Source organism: Phallusia mammillata, chromosome 7 (assembly GCF_965637545.1).
Source record: "Phallusia mammillata chromosome 7, kaPhaMamm4.hap1.1, whole genome shotgun sequence".
NCBI classification, from domain to species: domain Eukaryota; kingdom Metazoa; phylum Chordata; class Ascidiacea; order Phlebobranchia; family Ascidiidae; genus Phallusia; species Phallusia mammillata.
Genome location: NC_137258.1, coordinates 13,379,272 through 13,401,511, shown reverse-complemented (window position 1 = coordinate 13,401,511; position 22,240 = coordinate 13,379,272). Strand labels below are relative to the sequence as shown.

Sequence of the window (22,240 nt, the reverse complement as noted above, 5' to 3'; positions counted from 1 at the left end):
CCAAAGTCTATCTATCAAACACAAGTTGTCGCACGAGAATTCATGGGGCGACTTTGCACGCTTTTAACAACGCAAAGGATACGGCTTTTGGTGTTTTTTTCAATAACCTGGCTTAACGACTAAATATTTTTTATTTCTAAATTGCCTTGCTGACAAGAAAATTTATGCGTGACGTAAAAATGACGTCATTGGTTGCTAGGCAACGCACAATGTGTGCAGGAAAGCAGTTTTATTGGCACTAGTTTAGCGAAAAAAAATTTCTGCATCGTTTGCTAGCAAATTTGTGAACAAAGTGTAGTAAATATAAATGATCCCGACCGTTTTTAGTAATAAAAAATGTTGACTGTACAGATATTTCAAAAACTTAGAAATATAAGTGTTAACCAAAGCAGTTTGTTTATCAAAGTTATACTTTTTAAAGTCTTTATTTAGGTTAACGGTATACTTATTTTTTTGCTACTGGAAAAAGTGCAAACCTACAGAAATTTGCAATACATTTGACAGTTCTATGATAAGATGAATAAAGTGTGCATATATAAACTTGCAACTTAAAATAGTAAAAAAAGTGGTTTGGTGGCCTGTTAAGTGCACCAATATAATGAAGAAACTGGTGGATGGGTGGGCTTTTAAAAGAACAAGCCGTTGATTTCAAAGTATCCTTACTGAAGAAGAATTATCTAGTGTCCCATCGCACCAAACCTGTGTAAGAAGTTGCTGTTTGGCATGGCTCCTGGCTTGCAATACCAACAGGCATATAGACTCAGAAAAAGTAAAACATAAATGCCAATGTTTTATTTTGCAACAATTTTGATTAAAACAGACACAAATAATGACATAAAATAGTAATGCATAACAAGATGGAAAGACAAATAACATTCATTGATTTAAATGTAATTTTGTGACATTTAGAAGGCTGACACAGGATCTATTGGACTTCATGTAACCCAGATTGGAAAGAATGGCCTGCAAAAAGAATTTTGGATTTCCCCTTGTAATCCGCGCAAATTTAGGCTTTTTACGTGTAATCCGCGCAAAAAAATGTTGTCCGCGCAACTTAGCACAGCTTTCGTAGGTAACTATAATAAACTTTCTTTAAAGTTTTATATTTTCGTTTTACAATGAAGTTCTATGTCGTCACAAGCCTTATTTCGCGAACAATCTACGTAAATCAGTCAAGCACATCGAAACTTACCGATCGTCACGCTTGAAATAACATTTCTATTTCGCTAACGTAGTCCTTAAAAAGTACATTTATCTGGATTTTTAGGACGTAGTTTGACTATTAAAGTGACTGTTGGCTGGGCAAGTTACTTAAAATAATGTTTTCTGCTTGACAAATAATTAAAAAAAGTTATGAGCAGTTTGGCAATCAAAAACTATCCTCACAAAACAAATCAGCAAAATGTTTGAATCGTTATGAAAATGATAAATTGTAGAATCTAGCAGAACAGCTGCGTGCGCAATAGAGCAAAACTGAAGATTCGTCGTGTTTATTGCTTTATTTAGTTGTTCTTTTTGTCGGCCGGATAGTCTTGCAGGCGTTACATACAAATTGCGTTAATCGTTAAATCCGCCTGTCAATCAAAAGTCTATCGATCCGCGCAGAAAATTGTAATTCCGCGCAATTATTTTGACGAAAAAAATATCCTCCGCGCAAAAATAAAACTTTCCAATCTGGCATGTAACTACTGTGTTTGAGTTTATGAAGCTTCAAAAAAACATGTCATACTGTGCAGTGTGTCTTTTAAGTTTTGACTTTTTTGATTTTATGGAATCACCAATTTTGAAAATTGCTAATAATTCTTGCATGTTATTTTATGCCCTTAATGAAATCATTTGGATTTTTTGTGATATCCTCACATAACATGTATTGTGGGAAGTATCAGCTGAAACTGAAATAAATGAAAAAAGTGCCACTTTGGATGCAAAATTTCCCACGAGACTTTTTGTGCTGTACAGGTGAATAGATTCAAGAAGATTTAACAATTTTGTTGATATTGGTTGTTTTATGCATCAATGTTAGTTGTATTTGTTTATATTGCATTTTTTCTTGTGGTTGTGTTGCATATGACAGTACACATATTCAACATGGTATATAGACCTTAATTAATGCCATAAATATTTTATCACTAAAAAGTGTCAAATATCTTTCAAAAAAATTAAAAACAGAGGGAAAGATTGTGCAACACCTTTAAAGGTACTACCAAAAGCTTTCAAAATTCAGTATGTGCTAAAAGCGTCAAAATGCAGTAAATAAACGATGACGTCACTATTACGTCATGACTTTTCTGACCTTAGAGGACCATGGTCAAACTATTTATTCCAATTTTAGATGAATATACATCACAACCTTTTTATCTTTCGGGACTTAAGTAGGCTACATGTATATCTACTGGAAAATTTACCCGCTAAAACCTAATTTAAACTCTATTTGATGTTCATCAGTTCCATTTAAACATTATAAGTTGAGCGTAGTTATATTTTTATTCAAAATTTTGCAGAAATTGCAAAATCAAACACCGCAAAAGTATCCAAATTAATCATTTTATAAATCGGCCCCATAAGGCGCAATGCAAAATTCGCGCTAATTTCGCCCCATTTTCATCCCACAACTTGTGTTTTCTATGGAGTGCGACAACTTGTGTTTTCTATGGATTTTGGCTCAATCTGTGCATCAAGTTGGAAATTAATCTGGGCTTTTGGGGCGTCAGTAGAATATAGATGGCATATATATTTGATATAAACCTATTCTGTAATTTTAAAACAAAATCCAGCAGGCAATTGGCGACTGTTGGTGAAATTAGGATCTGCAATGCGGCCGTCGTAGCGAAAAGGTTGTTTAAGTGTATAAAACTAGATTAAAAATCACATGCGGCCCTCGGCATAATTTCCAAACTGCACAGTGGCCCCCGAACCCCACGAGTTTGACACCTCTGCCATAGTATATATCATTTGATCGCATGTTATCACACGCCAGGAAGTTGTGAAGGACTTGAATATGGAGGGTTTGTAGGCTAATTAAAATAATACTAGAATCTGGCCTAATTTACCCTTGCTGGGGCTTTTATTTTCACATTTTACACACCATGCAGAATTCTAAGCGGAATACCATGAGGTATCATGCGGTATCATGCAGTTACAAACGGTATTTAGTACCACCCCGATTAAATCACGGGATCATTTGTATTGTTTCACTAGACGGGACCCCTCTCGCTGTACTTTGTTTCTTACGCCATTCCTAGTAGTTTTTGCTTTTGACTACAGAACGTCACGAATGAACGGCGACGTTTGCTGCACACAAAGGATGGTTTCGCCAAGAAGTCTTCCATTAAAATCGCCTACGGTGGGACGCACAATCTTTCCTGACTTCATGGCGGATTGGGTTGTAAAAGATTAATTACTAAGTGAACTGAATATTTTGCTCACACTTACAATATTATTTATGCTATGCGTCAATTTTAATGTTCCTTTTTTCCATAAATTAGGTAGCTAAACCCGACTCGACTATTAATCTACAACGAAATGCAGGTCACCAGGCGTTCCCTACCTTCAAATGACAACATTGCCTAAATACCTAGGCTGGGTTTATAGTGTGTGTGTGTGTGGGGGGGGGGGGGGGGGGGGTCTTCCGTGAGGTTCGGTGTTTAAATTTTCCACTTTTTTATATTTTACGGGTTTCGAACTCAGGACACTCCCGAGGACGAATTCCGATCAAGGTTTTTTATGTCTGTTATGGGTCAGACGCACCAGACCAGTCGGCCAAGTTCCTGCCCTTTTTTATGCGAGCTAATAGTCGCAACAAATGGGGCAAAGGTTCATTTATTTGCTTGTTTCAAATTCCAAAAAATGAGTTTTTTTGCAACAAAGTCACGGTTTTAGTATATTGACTACATTTGATAACATTAACCTTTCGCGGACCGTGGCCCTATAAAAGTAACTTTTGGGCCACGTGGCCTAAATTGTAAAGACTTTCTATCTTAATAGCCTACCTCAGTGGTTCTCAAACTTTTTGTTGTTGCGACGCCCCTGGAAAAGTTTTCTGGACTTGCGACGCACCAGGAAATAAAAGTTATTGAGGAAACTTGTTATTAAAGCTGTGTTTATTGATACAACAACAAAAAGCCACGAAACGAAACTATTCTGTGACGCCCTTGGAAGATTGAAACGACGCACCAGGGCGTCGCGACGCACAGTTTGAGAACTACTGGCCTACCTATTTGGTATAAACTTAACATTAATCGGGCCTATACGAAGGAGTTGTTTGTGTTACGCTAAAATGATCTGAAGATCACAAAAGTCATTTCTTTTTAAAATGCGCAAAAAATTGACCCCGCAAATTTCAACACGGGCAACATCACCACCTTTAAACGATCTTTTATGACCAGAAATCTTAGTCGACTGTCGAAACACAAGGTAATGGCAAATAAGGTTTAGTTTCTAATAGTCTGAAGTGTATAGTTCAATGTTTTGCCAATATATGCACAACGTTGTGAAAATCTGTTAAGCGCATGCGGGCGCCTGATTCTTTAGAAAAAATGATCTTGGCCTGCTCGACATACACTCACAGTGCAGCTGTATGCTAGTGCAAGTTTACTGTATCGGAACATAAAAAAACTTGGCATAGTGATGGGTGCGCGTATTGACAGTGATAATGCTACAGTGCAAAAATTATTAGACGTCATAAAATTTTAGACCAGTGGTTCTCAACCTTTCGTGGACCGTGGCCCCCTAAAAGTAACTTTTTGTCCTCGTGGCCCCCTTCAAGGAACCCTGTAGGACCTGTGGCCCCCTTAAAAATGCAAATGATCTCGTGTTGGAATTCGGTACTAATTTCGGCTTTAAACAGGCCGAATAGAGTAAACAAGAATCCGTAATCGTGATAAACCTCAATATAGACAAATAGTATGTGAAATATTCGATTAAATTAGGAAATAAAGTAAAAAAGAAAATGATTTTTAGTGGGTGTTTCAGGTGAATCTACACCCGTGCCCCCCGGAACATAGCTCGTGGCCCCCTGGGGGGCCATGGGCCCTGGTTGAGAACCACTGTTTTAGACTTACAAACAACGTCCCGCTAAAAACGACGATCAAACCATTGGTGAAAAATCAAAAAACGTTACCATCGAAACAAGATTAAAATGATGAAAATATTGCCTATTTAGATCAACTGCCCTTTACGAAATCGAGACTGCCCTTCCGGCCTGTACACACGTAAGTTTAGAAATGCTTGAAACAAAAATTTAAAACATGTCTTCAAGTTGGGCACAAAAAACAATAAAATGAATAGAAGCATGCACGTATTTATGGATGTAAACTAAGCTTAATGTGTCAATATGTTGATAATAAAAGCTACAAAAACGCAATTTCGCTTAACAAAGGAAAACGATGGTGTTCATCGGGTGATAATCTCATACATAAGTCATGGAAAGTTACGGTACAGCGTATAAACAACCCAAAAAATCGATTTAACTTAATGGTATGCAATATTAGTATTTCGTACAGAGAACTTCAAAAAACACAAACTATATCGAGTGGTGATTTCACAAGGCCGTAACGAAATGGACGCAAATGAGAATTCTGTTTATTGCGTATGAAAAAAACCTTGCCTTTTTTGTGTATAACAGATGCTACGGTCGACGTGAACAAATATTTTTAGACAGCTTCCATGCCCTGGTGATAAATGACTTTTGTGAATCATTTACAACACCGACCTTCTTACAGCTTATCAGTTTCCATGCCACAATTTACTCGGCCAATTTCACGTCTTTATCGAGAATAATCTTATTTTTGTTTGCGAATTTCTCCACCCAGTCGGGTGGATTCTGCCCTTTGTCAATTTCCGATGCTTTCTTTTTTCTGGCGGACATTACACCACGTGGCTTAGTCTCGGGAAGTGTCAAAGTGTCTGTAACAAAGGTTTGTCACAATTTAAAAATTATATTAAACTGTTTCGTAGCAATGTTCTACTCGTGAAAAGATAAGCTACTGCGAGAACCATATTTTAGGGCTAGGTGAAGAAAAAAAACAAGAACGTACTTGTGTCGCTGTGTGTATCGGATGGATCGTCCTCATGTATATTCGTTTCATTAACCTCGGACACCATGAGCCGGGGAAGGTTAGGAAGTTCATCTGTTTGTTCTTCCTCTTCCTCAGATAGTTCTTCGTGAATTCTATTTACAACAACAAGCTTATGACAAATCAAAAACTACATATCAGAGATTATCACAAAACCTACGCCTGTGGAAGTTGATAAGTCGAGTTACGCATGTGCGAGTTGTGTCTGCGGCCCAAACCACCCTTGAACTTTCCACTTAAAGCATTTAACTAAAAACATTTCATTGCAGAAACAGTAAAAAAGATAAAATAAAAACAATTTTGTGTAAAGACAGTTTACCTCATCTTGATTCATTATGGTTATGTCTCCAAGAATCTGACGCCTCCAATCAGCACCGTCATTCCGCTTTCTAATTCTAGTTTGTGAAATGCGATGGTGGGGGGAGGGTGGTTGTTTCTTTACTTCTACAGGAGATATCTAAGATAGCAACAATGTTAAAATGGCACATTTTTGTATCACGTAGAGCAAAACAAACTCATTACGTTAAACTTGACATGATTTTGCTTTTGGGAAGAATCTTCAACATCCACTGATATATCCCGTGACAGCTCAACCCCAGTATTCGAACCTGCAATTAACGTGATACATTTGTATACTTTTATTTGTAAACAAATTAGGCTATGCAAAAAACATTTACCGTCGGTGGCAGTAACGGCAATCACGTGATCAGCCGGAAACCAGCCATTGGGTCCAAGATACATGTTTTGTGTTTGTTCACTTACTGAGACAACATCACCCTCGTGAATGCTCATTTCTCGCACATTACGAGCGTGAAATGCTTTAATAACCTGCACCGCCTTCTTAAGTCTAACAATACCTAAAAAATAAAGTCCATAGATCTGTTTGCTGGTGGCATATTGATGAAATATTATGCACCATACAAGCTATCAGCAGATATCACGTATCACGAATAGAGCTTAACTATTTTCACGTTTGCAATAAGTGTATGTTTATAATAGTTGGCTGGCCATACAATAAGATAAATTTTTAAGCTAAACAAACGCAGAAAACCAGAAACTAATGTTATTCATGTCAAGTCAAAACAAACCATCAATTTGTAATTTATTTTCTTCTTCTTTTATTGCATCTGCAATTTTCTTTTCCTCCTGTTTAGTTTGCCTTCGTTCTTTCCTTCGTTGATCTTGACGCTGTTTTAAAACCTTTTGTCTTCTATCTATGCCTGGAACTGCAGATTCTTCACCAGTGGAAATTTTTCTTGTTGCTTCTTCCACTTTTAAACTAAACAGGGATTAAATTATGTAAAAAAGCTCATAGTTTGCATCAACAAATGACCATGTTTACCTTGCTTTTCTTCTTGAAGATATTGTTTTTCCTTTGCTGTTGAACACGGTTTCTTCACTACTTAAATTTTCATGTTCCAACCTTGGCGTTGGTGTGGGAGTCCGTGTCCCTAATGAACCTAGGGTTCCTCTTCGTACTGAATATGGACTGCTTGCAAAATCATTTAGAGTCCCTGACCCTACACTTAGCCTTGGATTTCTTGAACTGGCAAATATTTCACGGAAAGTGTTTTTGGCAGCAGATTTCAATGTTGTATTTTCATGCTGAGTGGAAAAAAATATATTGGAGTGTCAATCTTTAAGTAAAGATTGGTAGCAAATACCTTGTCAGGATCTTGCTGATCATTATCGATTGCACTGATGCTGTCCACGGTATTGTTGTCAATTGCCAGCTTTTTGTATGCTTCAATTGATATGGCAACAAACAAATTCATCACAATCATGTCAACAATCAGGTAGCAGGATATGAAGTAAAACACAGAAGGCCACCCTGAAACCCAAATTACCCCACTTTACATCTGTTCATTAAAAGCTTTTTACATTACTTCCTACCTGAATCAAGTATGGCGCCCAACATAATTTCATGCCAATCATTAGTTGTTACGATCTGGAAGACAATCAACAATGCACATCCAAACGTTTCAAATCCAACTCCACATCCATACTCCACATAACTTCCTTCATATCCTTGTCTGCTACTATTGGCCAATGTGCTGTGTAGAACAAAGTAAAGAAAGCAGTTCAACAGATGAATAAGTTCCAACATTACTTTGTGAGATCAAAGTTTACTTACTTATTTTGAAATATCTCAAGGCCAAGTACTGCATAAAAAAAGATAATTGTGATGACAAGCAGTATGAGGTCGAACATGACTGGATAAATGTTTCTTAATACTGCAACTGCAGTTCTTGCATGCTGAGAATTAAATACTGCCCGTATCAAAACAGCAAGTCCAGACACAACGGCACAGGCTCCCAAATAAACAGGGTCAACTTTGGGCTCGAAAGAGAAAAGAACATGCCTAACATAAACAATTCATTTTTTAATTGCCAGCACAAATTAAACCTTGCACAAGATGATGTACCATGTAACAGATCCAGCAACTGCAAAAATTACCATGCTCATGTCAAGTATATCAAATATATTGAATAATTTCTTTCCATCTGCACCTATCCTCAAAACAAACTCAATGACAAAAATAGCTACAATAGCTGTTTTTGTTGATTGAATTGCAAGTTGAACAATGTTTGGTATTCCATACCATGTTAAGCAAAACAAGACACTGGATAAAAAAAGAAAAAAATGTATTAGCTGTATGATACATATTAAAAATGCTTTTATTTACCTGTGTACAAAAATCAGGGAAAGGACAACAACAGATGATGCTTTTGCCTACATACAAGCTGATTGTTAAATGGTCTTCTATTTGACAATCAGAAAATAAGATGGAAAATAAATTCAATGTCTATTTAACCATTGTGAAAACTGAATGACAGACATAATGATTTTTCAGGATAAAGCTTAATCAACACAAATGAAGCTAGGGAATCAAGTGCAGACAAAGATAAGGGGTAAGTTCCACAAAAGTTTGGTTCTAAAACATGTTGTCCAAAACTACACCACATAACGTAGTGTAATATAGGTAAAAAGCACAACTGTCAATATTTAACATGTGACTCAATTTTAATTGTTACCAACAAAAGGGAGCAAATAACAATGACATTTATGACCACAATGCAAACAGTGGCCTAGTCTGAGTATGATAGACTACCTCGAAATACAATTGTGAAAGCCAAAACAATCTGTCAATTCAACTAACAAAGGAGGAACTGTTGACCTACAATTTTAAAATGACGGGTTTGAGACCTTTTCCGTTGGTTTCGGTAACCAACGAAAATATTGTTAAGTTGGATTTCTGTCTTGAAACGCTTGGCATTATATTTTGGTCTACTTTTGGTTTTGCCAATGTGGTAACACACCAACAAATAAGAAAAAAGTTATATAAATAGACCCAATAGATGCAAAAAAGTCTTTGTAGGCAAAAATTATGGCTTACATTATAATATTAATTTAAAGAAAAACTTACATGTATTATATTTTTGCAAAAAAAATGTATTTTTCGTAAGACAAAATTTTTTTTTTGGTTTTCAATGTTGTTATTTTGATTTGTTTTTGGTTCTTCTTCAAATACATAGCTCAGTGTCTCAATCAACTTTGTTGTCCAATCATAAGAGTCAATTACTCCATCACCATACATGCTAATGTAGTTAATTAGTTCTTGGTTTTCTTCATCAGAATTCTGTATAACCAGCAAGATAACAAACAGTTACACAGTGAATACTAGCACCGTATGTAAACAAAATAAAATGAGTGAATTTTCTTGTATTGGGTCACTTACTTCTTCCAAATCAACACTTCCTGTGTACAAACTTGTTTGGACTGTAAATTTACCTGAGGTTTTAAAATCCTGAACAATTTGAGTAGCTTGGGATCATCAACTGAGAGTTGACCATTTCCCAATGGATCCATAAGATTCCATGCTTTGGCAAGTTCTTCACGTTGCTGCCTAAATATTGATTCATGTAGCATATTTTGTCTTAAATTCAGTTAATTAGTGTGTACCTCCTCTCTTGCTTGACATGTCTTTTGCTGTAGTCCCAGTAACTTTCAACAATGATTGCAAGCAAAATGGCAGTCAGAAAGAAAACACCAGCATACAAATATAGTCCAAAATAAAAAAAATTCGCCCAACTCTTGTTAAACGCAGGGATGATAAATTCCTGAAAACATTTTTTCAAACATAACAATTCATCACAAAAACATTCTTTCACCTACTGGATAGTTTTCTGTTGACATCAAAACAAACATGTGCATGGCAGCACTTGCAACTTGATCAAATGCCCTGTTAAACACGAAAAGTGTGTTAATACAAAAGGAGACTGAACACATTTTTTAAATATGCTCACCCAGAATAAATGTTTGAGCAATTCCAACTAAAAAACGAAAAACATCAGTTCACATCAATCGTTTCACAAGTTTTACAATCTAGTTTTATGATTACACTTCAAAAGTAAAAAAAACTCATATAACATAAAACAGCAAAATCTTACCTCGTGGTGTCATTACAACAAGTTGAAGGTAGAGAGTGGTAGTCATACATAAAGACATGTAGCCCAATTGATGCAAAGGTTACAATGAATATTGCAATAATCAACAAAACCTGGTTAAATGTCGCAATATCAACTGAATTTTGAATTCAAACATTTTTTTCTGCTTGGGATTTAAGTACATGCAAGATTGCCAGGATAACTTTAAACAGATTGATAATACAGCAAACTTGGTTAATCAAGACTTGATTGGATTATAATATTCACCCAGACTAGACAAAAAAAAAAAAAAAACGGTTTATCCAAATTTGTGAGATTTATCACATACAAAATTAACTTTTCAGTGTGGCATGATTGGATAAAAGTATAGAATATCCACTTTAAATATCTTATAATACTGGAAGTTTTTGTTAACAAAACATTACAAATCATGTAAGTTTTATTGGATGAGGTTAATATCGGGTTTAATCAAGCGTAACTGTATTATAAAAAGCAGATCACACACCTTGCCTAATTTGCTGATAATGCTTAACAAAACATTAAAAATGTGAGCAACATTCTTGGACTTGCACAAAAGCATTGATGCTCGAAAACAGCGAAAAGGACACAACAATCTCTGTTGAAAATATAATTTCATTATTACAGAATAGGTACACTACGACAAAGTTTGCACTACTCACCATATTAGTTGTTGCCTCAACCACAAGAATAATAAAGTCAACAATAAAGAATAATGTGAAAACGAATTCCAATCTGTGCAACAAAGTTAATTAGGTTTTAAACAAATAGCTTTGCATACTTACAATCAATATTTTACATACCTGACCCAAACTTTTTCTCTTGCCACCCAAATATTGTGCAGTGTAAGAAATAGTGCATGTAAGATTAAGTCAGTTATATAAATAACCAGACACACTGCATTTATACACAAAACAACTGGATGCATTTTCCAAGACAGCCTATAACATAATGTTCTTGTATTTAATAACAAGAACAGCTGCTTTAAAACTGTGAGTGTGAAAGATGGTTGTTGTTCACCAATCTCTTTGTGGCTGAATAATTACATTTGTTTAACATGTTGTGTATGAAATATCCAATTAGAGACAACTCCAATATTAGATCACACATATATATATATACTACATGAGGATTCATTTAACAACACAGATGGTTATTTATAAAACTCCTATTTCAGCTTTGTACATAAACAGGGCTGCAACTGGTAACATATTTTCTGGGGTTCATTAAGGTAAAGCTATGTTCATATGACTTTATTACTGATTTGTTTTACAAAAAAAGTACACCTAAATTTATTCCTCAAATACAGGCAAATACACACTCTGTGTTTAAATCAGTGGTTCTCAAACTTTTTTGACCGTGACCCAAATCTGAGATTTATGAACATCTTGCAACCCAAGCCTCAAACAACAAAAATGTATTTTTTATTTTTGTATGAATAGTTATCAACGCTAACTGTTACTTCCAAAATTCAGTTTGGTATGATTAACCTCCTATCATTCCCCGTGCTAACGTGTTACAATCGCCGTGTGCGTAACAGATAATTGGAAGGCTATTGTCTGCATGTTATAATGATTGGTTCATTTTGCTGCATAGCGCTGTCCAGTGAGGCTGTATTTGGCTACGGTGCTATCAAAACTCTCAGAAAATCATTTACTTATGCTGCAATACTCCAAGGTTACTAAGATAAAGCCACATAAAATGCCTATGATACAATAATTCAGTCATGACTGAGAATTAAAAATACTTGAAAATTGAAATGAACAAAGTTCGTTTGGGCAGAATTGAATCACCACAGCGCGACCCATTTTGTGACCCTGCGCGACCCATACTTTGAGAACCACTGGTTTAAATGTTATTATTACTTACACACAAAAATACCAAGAATTCATTACTGTAGATGTAAAGTTAAAAACAATTTTAGTTAATTGCACACTGGTTATTGTTGGTCATTTGAATGACGAGAATAAGCCAGAATAGCATTTACAACAACATTGTACAAACAGAGTACACCAGGGCTGAGTATACTGAATCAAGTCGATCTCCCAAGTATTTCCATGTGACAGATTGACCAGTATCAGTTAAGATGAACATAAATTCATAACTGGGATCAGCCCTGAAGTGTCTATGCCAGTGGTTCTCAAACTTTTTTGATTGCGACCCAAATCTGAGTTTTATGAACATCTCCCAAGGCTCAAACATCAAAAAATGTTTTGTTTTCTAATATGCATCAAAAAGACGCAGACAGCCAGTTGTATTTATTTTAGCATGTTTGATGAAATTGAAATTTTTCCTTTAAATTTTCAATGTACGGCTCTATTTTTGATTCAAGAGACCACTTGATATTTTATGTTCAGTAAAAGGTCTGTGATTCGACTTTTAACTGTGCTGTTCGATAATGAGACAGACTGCAATTTTGGGGCCATGTCGTCGCCGCATAGGAGTCTGCCCATGTCAAAATGGCTGCAGGCTTAACGAGGTCGATTCGTTCGACAACACCGCATAACACAACACACATCGTGGCTTTGCAGCACCATGATCGTTGATAGAAGTGAATCCCAAATCTAAAAATGTTTTCTTGTGTGAATGCTTACTCATCCTTAAACGCTAACTGTTACATCTCCAAGTTCAGTTTCGCATGATTAACTTGTCCTATTATTTCCCGTGCTACTATGTTACAATCGGCATTTTCGTAACAGTAAAGTTGGAAGCCTATTGTCGTCTGTATGTGGTAATGAATGGTTCGTTTTACTGTACAACGTGGTCGTGTGAGGTGACTTTACTTTTACATTAGGTAAATTCGTTTGTGTTTACTTAATGCAGTAATAGTTCGTTCAGAATTGAATTACTATAGCGCGACCAATTTTTTGACCCTGCACGACCCATGTTTGGGTCGCGACCCATGCTTTGAGAACCACTGGTCTATGCAGACCAGCGATCACGGCACACTCATATATATCTGAGCATGCGTGAACACTTCAGGTATAAATGTGTGTTAATCTTAAACTATGCAATATCATCAATGAAAATTAACCAAGGCATAAGTTTTGTTTTATTTATATGGTTTCAACACACATACCACTCTTGTCCAATAGCAACTGGCTGAGATGGTTGTTCCCATAACACCATTAAACTATGGATCGCAATAGTTAAATACAAAAGAGCCGCCCATATTCGACTTGATAAGATTTTAAAACATCTGTAAAAAATGTATGTTCACTAAGGTATGTGTAATTGTACAATTTCAAAGGGTGTTTTTACCCACATAGGGTTTAATATAAATTTTACAATTTAAGTCAGTGTGTTCCAGCTTTTTTGTTGCAGGTCAAGTTAATTTAATTCGTAGACCAGTGCCTCTAAACGGTGGCACTAAATACCGCATGTGGCCGCATGGTATACCGCAAGCTACCGCATGTGACCGCATGTTATCACACGGCAGGAATCTATGAAGGACTTAAATATGCTTTTACGAAAAAATAATTTTGCGGACTTTTGGAAGCACTGACGGTTAGAGCTATTAGGGTTGGGTGAAGGTTTGAAATTAAAATCAATGTAGAATCTGGTCTATTTTACCCCTGATGGGGCTGGAATTCTTACATTTCACATAACATGGTGTATTTTAAGAGGAATCACATGCAGCCACATGCGGTCACATGCGGTATTTAGTACCACCCCCTTTAAACACTGTTTCTAGACACTACAATCTAGAGATTAACACTACTTTAAATCCAGACATCACATTTTTACAGTTTAGAATAACCGTTTTCTGACCAGAGTGACTTTTTAACACTTTCAACAAACAGATATTTTTTTTTCAATTATATACTTATCTTTTAACCGCTTTTAGTTTCTTATAATTGTTCATCTTTTCTTGTTGAAATTCGCAATTTTTTTCGAGGGTGCTAAGGTAACTGACTAGTTTGTTGAGTCAGAAACACTTTATTGTACATAACAATGCCCGAAGATTTTTATAATATTTTGTTCGCTACAATCTATATCTCAATGACAACCAAAATTATTGTTGTCATTCAAACGTCCAATTTTCACAGCCTAAAAGAATTGTGGTCCTGCAGTTGGACCATGCACAAATATTAAATACAAGCAAAACAAACCTTTGAACTGATTTAGGCTTAAAAATGGCCCTGGCTTCCCCAAATTTTCCATGTCCATTAATAGCATCTTTGATATGGGATGCAGCCAACTGTAGAAAATCTTCATCAAGAGATTTTGAAAATTGTTTGGTAAATACATCTTTCTGCACAGAATTGTTTATTTTTTTAAATTAAATCACAATAAATTGAACAGCACTAAACTGAATGCAAAACATTGAGCTGTTTTTACCAACTATTGTATTTACTTGATTGTAAGCCTTAAGTTTTTTACTCAACCATTTAAATTTCAACCGCCCTGCAAATTGATACAATGCTTTTTTTAATATTTATTTTCTTTTGCATGTGTACTTTATTTGTAATAACTCATTAATATCACAACAAGCACTTTACAATCAAGGATGGATTACATAATTTTCCTCAATGTGTGGCTTACAATTGAGTAAATATGGTACCCACCCCATGTACAGTCGGTTCCAAAACCAATGCAGGGGTTAAAAGACTGAGGTGGCCAAATTTTTGGAATGAGTTCTGATGTGTCAGCTTAAATTTGAGCTGTTTTGAAGTTTTGTTTTGCTTTAAAGATTTTTTACCAAATTTAAAATTTGGTTCACTTGACTCGTTTTCAGGTGCTTCATGGATATTTACACCATTTTTCTCTATATTATCTTCATAAATGTGTACAGTTGTATCAGACAGACCATTTGGTTTGTGAATTTTTGAGAGCTTTCCATCATCAGACACATAGCTTGTTTTGGAAGTGTTTTCTAAATTATCCGAAAATGCACTTGTCACTGGAGCTGCCGGATTCACCTCAACAATACCAATTTTTTGCCCTCTTTGAAGTGCTGAGGGTTTTGTCAATTTTCGGAATCGTAATTTGTCACAAATCACAGAAACTATTGATTTTGTGTTCTCTGTAGACAAATTTTTTGTGTCTCCAACCAGCACTTCCTTGGATGTTGATATCAAAGACACTTTACTAGTTGTTGCACTTTGCATGTTGTCATTTTAATCACTTCTTGTTTACACACTTAATTCAATTATTAAAGTATTCAAACCTAAAATACCCATGCATCAAAAACTATTTTCTCACTGTGAAAATATTGAATACATCTGGAGATCTGGTAGTCAATTTTATAAAAAAAATGCAATGCTTAAATGCACATATTTTCAATAGTAAACATTTAGTGAAACTCCCATACATATAATAGATACTGGTTGGTACCACTAATCATGCATGGTCATGGATGGTAGCACAATACAATTTTATAAAGCAAAAACAAATTTGCTGAATTCCACCAAATCCGTATCTTATCACAATATCATATCACCAGCATATTTAAACATCAGTATTTACCATCTAATCACTATTATTTATTAGTAGTCATCTGATTTTGTCACAAAAGCACTTTCTATTTTTGTAGCCCAACGCCTAAACGTATTTTCTGTAAACCCTGAACTCAAAGCGTGTTTACATTGGATACTGGTATTTTCACTATTCGTCGCAAGGTGGTGCTGCAACACACCAATAATTTACCGAAAAGGGTCCTGGGTTCGAAAAAGGACACATCTCCAACCCAAACCCAGAGGCAGGGTGTCGAACCAAGAAGCAAGAACACTATGTTCTTTGGTCGAACCGAAACTGAACCCAAACCCGCGAACCGGTGTGAGCGGTTTATTTCACTAAACCGGGACCCGAATCGCAAATTATGATTTCCTCGTAAGTTATAATCCGAACCGGTGTTGAACTCTAGGCATATATTTGTGGAGCGTAGGACCCGAACCGGAACCGAACCAGTGAAAAATACATCATGTATTATGTATTTTTGAAACAGCGCACTGAAAAATATACGCGATATAAAAGCTGTGAGCGTGTCAGAAATAACAAATTTAAAAGAGTCCCGCAATGCAAGGTCAAAATCCTTTTTGATATCGCCATACAAATTATGGGTAAAATAAGCTTAAACCAGAGACTACTAAGCAGAGACTGCACATTGCCCATTTAGCGACGACATAAATGGGGCGATATCTTTGCCGATATGCAACGGATCGAACTAAAATTTTGGATATAAGTTTGAATTAATTAATCTGATTTTTAGGTTTTTTAATCTGATAAATCTGAACTTCGTTTGTGTTTTAAAAATAAAAATGTTCTCTGCAAGTATTAAGATCGGTTCCGCTTGAACGCGACCAGTAAGATTTCAGCGTTTACAATGGAAAAGGATAGGGAAAAGTGGTGTTGTCGTCTGTTTTTTCGTGTTTACGTGAAGCGCAGGCTTTTAAATCGGATATTATTGGTTGTTAAACAAACTAGAATACTTTTTAAAAGATATAAAGGTAAAACACCCTCCCGGCCCATTGAGATGCAGGCCCAGGGTAGTGGTAGAAAGCGAGATTTCTGAAATCCAGTCTGCAGAGTGTGGCAGCTGCACGCGCGATTAATTTTTGAAAATTTTTTTTTTCAATTTTGGGGGGTTGCATGCGGAAATTTCGCACGAAAGGCATTTAATTGCACTGCCTTACCAATCGGTTGAAACAAAAGTAGGTAAACAACGAACACTAAAGAAGAAACTCTGGCAAACATCGTGAGTGGTTAAATGATTAAGATTAAGAGAACATATGGATAAAACATATCAAGTCATAACTTATACAAATATGACACAAATAATACCGTTTGTTTCTGTTTTTATGTATAAAAAAAGTTTGCGCCAGTGAGCGAATGGGTGAAGGAAAGCACTGAATGAACGAAATCATATTAACTAAACTGCACTCAGCGGTTGAACAGGTTAAAAAAACAATAATACCGGAATTCAATTCCAAAAGTGTAGGCTACAAAGCTGTACAAAAACAAATGGTGTGAATTCCCGTCAGCTTATCTATTTTTACTGTTCGGTGACACGTTTGTATAGCCCAGTGGCTCTCAACCTTTTTACCTTTGCGGACCCTTTTCGACACTGTAATCTAATTGCCGCCCCTTTGAGTTTTAGGCAGGGCCCTCGAGAGCGAAAAAATATGCTGGTACAAGTAAATTTCTGGGGCCCCTTTGATCACTATATGTCTAGAGTCATGTCTAGAATAGTAACGTCAAACCTTAGGAGTTTTAAAAACCTAAAATTGCTATATTTTTACTGAATACGCTAGAGCAGTGTTTCCCAACCTATGGGTCGCGACCCAAAGTTGGGTCGCCTGACAATTCTGTTAGGTCGCCTGTTTTTGTGGCAATAAAAGCATCTACTCCTTGACTTCGTTTCGTAGCGTTATTTCATTATTTCCCAAGGCTATAAATTGTTGCCCAATAATAATTTTATGACATTTTGGCGTGGTAGTGGTTAATTCTCATTGTGACTTCACATAATGTTTGTGTGAGATCACTGTTAAGCGTTGTCTGGCTGATAATGCTTTGAGCCAGTTATAACTTGGTTAAAAATAAACGAATATTATTTGTTTGATTTTTCAAATTAGCGCAGAAATTTTCGAAAAGCTTTCCTGATTACAAACAAAAACCAACCCAAAATAGTAAAAATGTATGTTTATGGCTCGCAAGAATCCATAAACCTAATTTTGGGAAGTATTTGGGTCGCGACAAAAAAAGGTTGGGAACCACTGCGCTAGAGCAGTGCTCTTCAACCTTTTTTGGTGTGGTGAACCCCTAAAGTTGTTGTGACGAACTCATATAAAAAGCGATATGAAAAATCGTTATGCATGTCATCTTGTCAATTAACTCCAAGCATATGTTCGCGAATTTTCTATGAAACATCGGCGAAAAAAACAACACTCGATATCCTAACATCACCCGAATGTAACACAGCCACTCATAGGCGCTGAGTGGGCGGTGGAAGCACAGTGGCGCTCACCGTAAAAATTTTCGTTTGTTTGTAGCGGTATAGTATGAAACATCGGAAAATCTGAGAAAATAACGAACGATTTTGCATTTAAACAAGTGTGCTAGAATAAAGCAACAAAAACACCACAACCTGTTTTGGTTATGGCGTTGTTTATGACACCATTTTTAGCCATTATTGTGTACAATTCGATTATGCTGTAATAAATGGTTATTTTAGGTGATACAAAGCAACAACAACATGACAAAACATTTTTTTAACGCTGATAAACCAATGATAACGTTACAGCAAAGTGTTTCAAATAAATATTATTTCAAAAATTCACTTTTATGATTTTGATTAACGTTGTATTCTATGTTTGTTGGGCTTTGAGTTTGAGCTGATGTGGTTGCACGTATTAGTGACGTCACATGAAATGACGTCATAAGTCCGCCACCTTGCATTTTTGTAAAACTTGGCGCCTATGCAGCCACTATCAAACTATAGACACGGGGATAAACCATTGAAAAAGTTTACCTGGGTTATACATAAGTTGAAACCTACATCTTTTTTCTAATATCTTGAAAGTAAAATATTAATGGTTCATTAAAAGTTTGTGATGTGCCCTTGTATACCTTTTCGTACTGGTGCACCCTAGGCTAGGGTGCGCCGTGCACACCGGTTGAGAGCAATAAACGTATTTGTTGACCTTTATTCCACATTACTATTTGATTAGTTCTAGGGCAGCGGTTTTCAAACAACAGCCAATGTAGTGGTACACAAAGCAAATTCCGTAGGAGTACCAAGAGTCCAAGATTCTACAATCTTACATGAGTTGCAAACGAACAATTGATTGCGCATAATCGAAAATCTTAAACTCGTCTGTGATGTCAGGTCCGGCCCGCGACCGTATTTTTTGGTTTGCCAAATCGTACTTATAACTTTGCAACATTCAAAAATTAATTTACTTCCTGTGAAAATTTTCCTGCAACGACATGTGGAATTAAATTTTAATGGTCGCATAGGATCGCATCGTACAGAAATGATCCTAAGCCAGTGTGTCAGATCAGGGGTCGGCAACCTTTTTTGCACTGTGGGCCGTTTTTAAAACCGAAATTTTGACGCGGACCGGCCTTCAAAAAAACTACAAATATTCAGCAATGAAAACGCCTAAATTCGTTTATCATCCCTGGGATACATGGGCAAAATGTTTTAAAGCTTTTAACCTGAAAAAGTATACGGCCCGGTAACGAGCTCACAGCATAGTACATGAAATAGCACCCACGTTCGGTTCAGGAACAAAATTTCAATCCCTCTGTTTGGGTTACGACGTCGGGAATCAGCAAGAAAGACATATTGCATTGTGATGTGACGCAGTTTTCCACTGACAATTTACGTCTGTTGCATCACAATGGGGTTTAAATGTTACAATGCATTTTGCTTTGTCGCCTGTAAAAACAAGTTTCATGCTATTTTAATATCTTCTTGCTGCATCATGCTATATTTTTAAAACGTTGAAGTGTTTTTTAAATAGCGATTTATCAATGTCGTTATGCGCGAACTAAAGAAGTTGTCGGCGACGGCCGGTTGAGATCGAACCACTGGTATAGTCGAACCAGTGCGGACTGCGAATGCTAGCAACTCAAAAACAAAAACTCAAAAAAAAAAAAAAGTTTTGTTGCAAGTTAGCCAACTTGCGACGTTAAGTTGCCGCAAGATAGTTAACTTGCGTCGCAAGTTACCCGGTGCATTGTGGGAAATTCAACAACGGCACCCCATAGCAAACACATCTACAATGCTCTTAAGATCTAACTCTCGTACACAAGAACTTTCAATGGAAATCTTTGCTAATGATGTATAAGCCTTTCATGCATCACAGTGAATGTTTTGATTAATTTACGCTTGCTGAAACTTCTCTCAGCACCAGCCACCGAGACTTGCCAGCTCAATTCGAACAACAAATTTGGATACACTTCGTGGCGCAAATCTATCAAAAGGTTGGGAGAGGGGGTAATTTTCAACATTTGCCAAAAATAAAACTATTTCCGTTACCAATAGGCAACTTTCTTTTTTGTTGATACCCACGAAAGAACGAGACAGTTCTAAACCGAGAAACTTTTTACTCTGTGGATACATCGATATCCACATAATCATACACATTACGCTTGCTTTTCAATTTCTATTATACGCTTGCTGTTCAATTTGTTTAGTTTTTAAAAAAAATGCAGATATATGGTGATTTGTGGTTCGTAGATATCAGGATAATTGATTTGGGGGATTAGTGCAGAATGCTCAAATCTTTTTAGGCTCACTGCAAATCTCAAATTACCACATCATATAGGCTACTGGCAAACTGCATTTACAGCTTGCCGCACTTCTACCAGTCCTTGGCAGATTGAAACTAAGCTATTTGAACAATTGCTAATTTTCCAAATACCATTGCGTAATTGAAATGCTTCTTTTTCTCTGTTCTTACCTTCCTTTACTATCTCTTCTTGGAACTACTAGCTATACTAGCAGTCGGTCGCTGCGGAAACCATTCAGTTATGAATTATGACTAAACAAAGTGCATTATTACCCCAAATGTATATATTACACCTTACGCAAGGTTCACTTGAGCACGATAATAGTATGTAATAAAACGATTATATAACTCTGATAATTTGTGCTCTGGCCAATTTTGATACAAATCCGTAGAAATGTAAACACTGATAATGATAAATTGCCTGGATGGTGTAATGGTCAAATTTTCAAAAAAAATTGCATCCGGCCGAAAGGGCAGAGTGAACCCACCTTGACCCCCCCTAACCGAAAACCTGCGGACGCCCTTGGATGCAACACATATTTTTTTAACACACAACAAATCACCCAAAGTAGCGACTTTAACTTGAAACTTTCCAATGAACATGCTTCACATCTGCGTAATAAATGAGCCTGGTCATCAGTAAAAAGCCATGACCATAAAAAATAATCACAGTTGCTGATGAATTAAGTATTCCCTCTATAACACAATCAAGATAACTTGTGTGCGGCAAGTCGGCAACTATACAAAAAACAATTGCAAAACCGGTTTGGCGATATATTGCCTAATAACAGTGACATATTGCCAAAGATTTTATGCAGCATTGAAGCAAATTGGGTAACTTGGCGGATTTCTAATGAAAAAAAAATATAATACATAAATTACAATAGTGATAAATAGCCATATACTTGTGAACGAAGCAGTTCTCAACAGTTTTTTTGCCTGCATTGCATTCTTTTGCTTACATTCTACATTCTCTCTGATGTAGGGTGTACTATCTGCCGTGCTGAGCTATTTTTTTTACCTCAGGTTACAAACAGCGGCGATTGTTTGCGAACAATCCTTAAACTTGTGTTTAGTCGTGTTTGTGATACAACTTGTAATGGGAATACTTTAAAACAGTGGTTCTTAACCTTTTATCACGCCGAACCCCCACGATATTTTTCACGCTTTCGTCGAACCCCAATTAATAGTTTGAGAGTTTGATATTTCATTTACTAATGCAAAACCAGCATTCTTAAAATGTTTTACAAACAAGGTTAACGGAACCAAACAAAGCAGTTGCTTCAGGCCATTTGTTAACTTACGACATCAAATGAGCTTACAGGGCGCAAACCCAGAAAAGGGGCACTGCGTGCCGGATTAGGTCACATATGGCTAGTAAAACGGTAATTGCACAAAAATATTTAAAATCAAACTAAGTAAGCACTGAATCAAAGCAATCACTACATATTCGACAACAGTG

General features: G+C 36.3%; 1 protein-coding gene across 3 annotated transcripts; it reads right to left on the bottom strand.

Annotated features, from left to right (window-relative positions):
• Positions 1-4,573: 4,573 nt before the first annotated feature.
• On the bottom strand, positions 4,574-15,767 carry LOC145238456 (uncharacterized). 3 transcript variants are annotated; one of them, XM_080101646.1, is made up of 25 exons: positions 15,109-15,766; positions 14,653-14,795; positions 13,620-13,739; positions 11,344-11,481; positions 11,203-11,275; positions 11,028-11,138; positions 10,526-10,635; positions 10,382-10,408; positions 10,251-10,317; positions 10,038-10,195; positions 9,867-9,981; positions 9,502-9,714; positions 8,761-8,807; positions 8,500-8,697; positions 8,209-8,436; positions 7,968-8,128; positions 7,739-7,905; positions 7,417-7,679; positions 7,163-7,353; positions 6,752-6,931; positions 6,597-6,682; positions 6,394-6,531; positions 6,235-6,323; positions 6,036-6,169; positions 4,574-5,904 (listed from the first exon to the last, which is right to left on the bottom strand). In XM_080101646.1, the coding sequence occupies exons 1-25, from the start codon at positions 15,649-15,651 to the stop codon at positions 5,744-5,746; spliced, it is 3,861 nt and encodes a 1,286-aa protein (XP_079957772.1). In that variant the 5' UTR covers positions 15,652-15,766; the 3' UTR covers positions 4,574-5,743. The 3 variants fall into 3 exon arrangements, with proteins under 3 accessions (XP_079957772.1, XP_079957773.1, XP_079957774.1); XM_080101647.1 differs by lacking the exon at positions 9,502-9,714; XM_080101648.1 differs by lacking the exons at positions 4,574-5,904; positions 6,235-6,323 and having other exon boundaries at positions 6,081-6,169; positions 15,109-15,767.
• Between the last annotated feature and the right edge of the window lie 6,473 nt (positions 15,768-22,240).